The 5,262-nt window shown below is 43.3% G+C and overlaps 1 protein-coding gene across 1 annotated transcript; it reads left to right on the forward strand.

Annotated features, from left to right (window-relative positions):
* The first annotated feature begins 596 nt into the window (after nucleotides 1-596).
* LOC136834074 (uncharacterized) lies at nucleotides 597-3,692 on the forward strand. The gene is made up of 3 exons (XM_067096330.1): nucleotides 597-669; nucleotides 2,177-2,425; nucleotides 2,922-3,692. Exons 1-3 carry the CDS (start codon nucleotides 658-660, stop codon nucleotides 3,558-3,560), a joined length of 900 nt encoding a protein of 299 aa, XP_066952431.1. The 5' UTR covers nucleotides 597-657; the 3' UTR covers nucleotides 3,561-3,692.
* Nucleotides 3,693-5,262: the final 1,570 nt, after the last annotated feature.

A 5,262-nucleotide genomic window follows, 5' to 3' on the forward strand; every position in this document is an offset into this window, starting at 1 on the left:
TACAATACAATACAATACGAGAACTTCAACAAGGGCAGCAAAATCACCTACAACAGCCGACAGCTACAACAAAAGGCGCCTCCTTCCTTCTGCAGGAGTTGGGAGAGGAGCCCCTTTGCTAATTGTGCAAGAAGCGACTTCGCCCTAATTAGGGGGTTGTCGCTAATTACCGGATGATCAGTGACAAGCTGTCGCTATAATTGGCCTAATCTATCTTGGGGTCTCATTGGGAGCTCCCTTCCTTAGCCGCCCCACCCCCCTTTTCCCATTTCCTCCTCCCACCCACCCCCATCCTCCCACCCACCCACAAGCACTGCCTCATTACGCATAAATTGGAATCCTTTTATCTCCAAGAACTTGCACCATCCGCATCTCCGGAGGCTGGAACTGAAATGCGGGAAACAACGAGAAACATTTTATTTTTTCCTTCTGAATTTTCCCCTTCGAAGGATTTTCAGAGACGCAGCTGCTTGGTTTGGTACGGGGCGTGCCGTTCGCTCGGTCAGATATCCTGTAGGCCACTCCCACCCCGAAGGACGCCCCAGCGCCTGTATATAAGGTGGAGGCGCCGAGGGACTCAGCAGAGGCTCCTGAAGTCCCTCATCTCGTGAGCTAAAGCCACCTGGAGGAGCGGCGGTGACTAGGAAAGGAACGACTATGAGGAGTTTAGTGAGTTTTATGAGGATTTTTTCTTATTAGTATCATTTTGTATGAGCCTAAATTAATCTATCAGCCTCTCTCTCTCTCTCTCTCTCTCAAACCAAAAGGAGTTTGTGATTTTCATGACGAGTTTTTTCTTAATTATTATTATTTTGTAAAAGCCTAAATCTCTCCCTCTCTCTCTCTCTCTCTCTAACCAAGAAGAGTTTAGCGAGCTCCTTGACGAGGATATTTTCTATACTGTTACTCTGTATGAGCGTATATTAATCTCTCTCTCTCTCTCTCTCTCTCTCTCTCTCTCTCTCTCTCTCTCTCTCTCTCCAATCAAGAGGAGTTTTTAGTATCTCTCCAAATCGAGGTGTTTGGTGAGTTTCATTACTTTTTTCTGTGATTATTTGATGTTGCTAAATTAACCTCTCTCTCTCTCTCTCTCTCTCTCTCTCTCTCTCTCTCTCTCTCTCTCTCTCTCTCTCGCTACATTGCTATGAATAGCGTTTTCTTCGCTTTGAAAATGTTTTTAATTGACGGTTTTTTTTGGTGGGGGGGGCGCTAACTGTAATGTCATCACTAATATAAACATTTGATAATAATTAGGTTTCCAATGCGGTGGGATTATTACTTTTATGCCATGAATGGCACTAAGTTGATTACAATGTTTTTGATATTTACTTCAATTCTTCATTAGTTTCTATTGAACAAACAAAGTGAACTTTTTTGGCGGTAAATATTGGATCCATTATTTTTTTTTTATTAGATTCCCTTTTATTCATTAAAGCCGTTACATGTGAATATCTGTCTTTTGCCAACACTTTTTCATTTATACATTTATCTTTTGCAATTTACGTCCTGTAGCTTCAACAACAATGACTCATTATCGGTCATACCTGAATATAGCCATTTCAGAGAAATCTAAACACGATGAAAATAGCCATTGTGAGTCATTGTAATGGCTGTGGATATAATGCTTATTTTCATTTATACCCAGCTTTTTAAGGAAAAACCGGGTTGAATAAAGTGGCAGTAGACATTTTTTCTTGTGATTCTTTGGTTTTTTAGGGGAGGGAAATTGTCCTAATCTTTTCCGTTATCATTTTGCCCAACACCTTGTACAACAGATTAAATCTTAGAGTTCAATTTGTTTTTTCCGTTCATAAAACATTAGAATGTCTCAATCTTTCTCAGAGATCTTGTCTTAATTAGGTTTGTATTGGTAAGGGTGACAGTGGTACTCAATTTAATCTCTTGTCATTACAGTTCTTCAGGCTTAATGGACTTTGAAGAAAATTAGATTGCCATTTTCGAAATTTCAGAGCCTTTTAACTTCGCACATATTGCTTACAAATTCTGTGAGTGAACTTGCACTTCAAATTGCAAATTTAAACGCAGCTGAAGTGGCAAATCACTTTGATATGCGAATGAACTTAGCAAGAACATTCCAGCTGACCTTGGTCTTGCTTTAGCAAAGCCCTTCACACACGTCAAATCTTAACGCGGCCACCCTCTTCCTTTTCCACAGGTCTGGACGTTTTTGTGCCTGCTGATTGCGGCGACGGTGCAGGCAGACCCCGACCCTGACCCTGACCCTGAACCAGAGGCAAAGAAACCTTACGTTTACCGTCCTTATTATCCTCACCGCTACTTCCACTACTATGGCCGCCATCCCTACCTGCCCCTGAAGAAGGCTGATGGAAAAGGCGTTGCCCTGCACCCAGGAGGTGCTACCTCTTACATTGCTCCTCAGATCCATGGATTAGGTAAGAGGTCAGCTGATCCTGAACCATCAGCTGATCCAGAACCCTCAGCTGATCCGCAGCCAGTACCCGATGCAGATCCTTCTTATACTCATAGCTATGGGTACGGTCACAAACATGTCTACCATCCTCATCATTACGGTTACAGGTATGGTTACCACGGACATCCTCACCATCCTCGCACTTACCACCTTCTGAAGCACAAGAGGTCCGCTGATCCAGAACCCTCTGCTGATCCGAACCTTCTGCTGAACCCTCAGCTGACCCAGAGGCACTACCCGACGCAGATCCTACAGCAGATCCTTCCCATCCTTACAGCTATGGGTATGGTCATAGACATGTCTACTACCCACATCACTATGGTCACCATTATGGCTACTACAAACATCCTTATCACCATCACCACTCCCCCACCACCACCACCACCACAAGCACAAGAGGTCTGCTGATCCGGAGCCCTCTGCTGACCCTGAACCTTCTGCTGATCCAGAACCCTCAGCTGACCCAGAGGCACTACCTGACGCAGATCCTACAGCAGATCCTTCTCATCCTTACAGCTATGGGTATGGTCACAGGCATGTCTACTACCCACATCACTATGGTCACCATTATGGATATTACAAGCATCCTTATCACCATCATCACTCCCACCACCACCACCACAAACACAAGAGGTCTGCTGATCCACAGCCCTCTGCTGACCCCGAACCTTCTGCTGATCCAGAACCCTCAGCTGAACCAGAGGCACTACCTGATGCAGATCCTACAGCAGATCCTTCTCATCCTTACAGCTATGGGTATGGTCACAGGCATGTCTACTACCCACATCACTATGGTCACCATTATGGCTATTACAAACATCCTTATCACCATCATCACTCCCACCACCACCACCACAAACACAAGAGGTCTGCTGATCCAGAACCCTCTGCTGACCCCGAACCTTCTGCTGAACCGGAACCCTTAGCTGACCCAGAGCCACTACCCAACGCAGATCCTACAGCAGATCCTTCCCATCCTTACAGCTATGGGTATGGGCATAGACATGTCTACTACCCACATCATTATGGTCACCATTATGGTTACTACAAACATTCCCCATCACCACCATCACTCTCACTATCCTCACAAGCACAAGAGGTCCGCTGATCCTGATCCAGAACCGTCTGCTGATCCAGAACCATCTGCTGATCCTGAACCATCAGCTGACCCTACAGCTGATCCTACAGCAGATCCTTCTCATCCTTACAGCTATGGGTATGGTCACAGACATGTCTACTACCCACATCACTATGGTCACCATTACGGCTACTACAAACATCCCCATCATCACCATCACTCTCACTATCCCCACAAGCACAAGAGGTCCGCTGATCCCGATCCGGAACCGTCTGCTGATCCGGAACCCTCTGCTGATCCGCAACCCTCTGCTGATCCGGAACCTTCTGCTGATCCTGAGGCTGATCCTCAGTATGGTTATGGGTATGGCCACCACCACCACCACCATCCATACAGATATGGTTACCGGTACCACGGATACCGAGGGTATCCTTACCGTTACGGTTACCACGGCTAACGGAAAGACACGGCGACAACAACGGCTGACCTGCCACAAGAGGCTTCCTGATCATGGGTGGAGGAGTTTGTACCTTCCCAAGTACCTGATAGTCTGGTAAAGCTCACGCCAATTTTTCAGGTACTTTAACCTGCTGCTCAAATGACTTAGCTTTAAAAGATTGAAAATATTTAATTATGTTAAATATTGACCACAGGCATGATATTAAAATCAGTATTCACTGACTTGGTCTTTTTATTCGGTTCATAAAAGCTTTCCAACCTTTAAAATAATTGGTGTCAAAGGTTGATATCCCTTATCAGCCAAAAGTAAACAGTTGCTTTGGTGGAAGGATTCTGGCTAAATCCAGGTAAGAAAAGGCATGAATAATCTAAATGATGTTGCCTGCATTGTCTGGTAACTTTCTCTTGATAAAGATTCAAACGGTCATTATCCAGAGACATTGAACATTCTAACTGCATATATCCTCATATGCAAGAGTACATTATAGTAATATAGAAATGGGACGTAATCGTCATATGCAGAGTGCATACACCTAGGTTTGTGTATAAGTATGTGAGGTTTGTGTGTAAGTATTTATTGAATTGCTAAAGGAAAACAATAAAGGTAATGCATAGGTTCAGAAACAGATAATAAATAAATAACAGACAAGTAGTAAATACAACTGATAAGTAAAAGAGTACTGAGGAAAAGTAACAAGGAAACTGTGGGAAATACTGCTCACCAATGTAAGGAAAATATTTATAAAGTTCTTCAAGCAAGACAGTGTAAATGGTTTATGATTCTTGCGACCTCTTTTACTAGAAACAGTATTAAAAGGAGAATCGCTGGATAGTCAGTGCAAGAAAAGAACCATGGGGATGAGGTAACTGGGAAAAATTAAATGTTAACTATACAGAGAGGTGAATTTCAATAGGCAATGAGTAAGCTAAAGAATGACATGACAGAAGGACCATCTGAAGTTTCACATAGTTATCAAAACTTGTTCAGAGAGCTATGACCAGGCAATGAATCAATTGCGCTGTATGTTATTACGAAGAGTGTCCACAAAATTGCGATAAACTATAAATGTGGTACATCTGTATAAGAGTGAAAAATCGCATCTTAGGGGATGATGAACGCAAAGGCACAGAGTTCAGTTTTTTTTTTATAAAGGGCTTAGAATGGACCATAAGAAGAAGACTAAAGGAAATTAAAGGCAAAAATCCTGTTAATCAGTCATTAAAAGAGAACACATAGCTTATCTAGGGATCAGTGCACCATTTTCTATACATC

The sequence above is a fragment of the Macrobrachium rosenbergii genome, chromosome 53 (assembly GCF_040412425.1).
Source record: "Macrobrachium rosenbergii isolate ZJJX-2024 chromosome 53, ASM4041242v1, whole genome shotgun sequence".
Classification (NCBI taxonomy): domain Eukaryota; kingdom Metazoa; phylum Arthropoda; class Malacostraca; order Decapoda; family Palaemonidae; genus Macrobrachium; species Macrobrachium rosenbergii.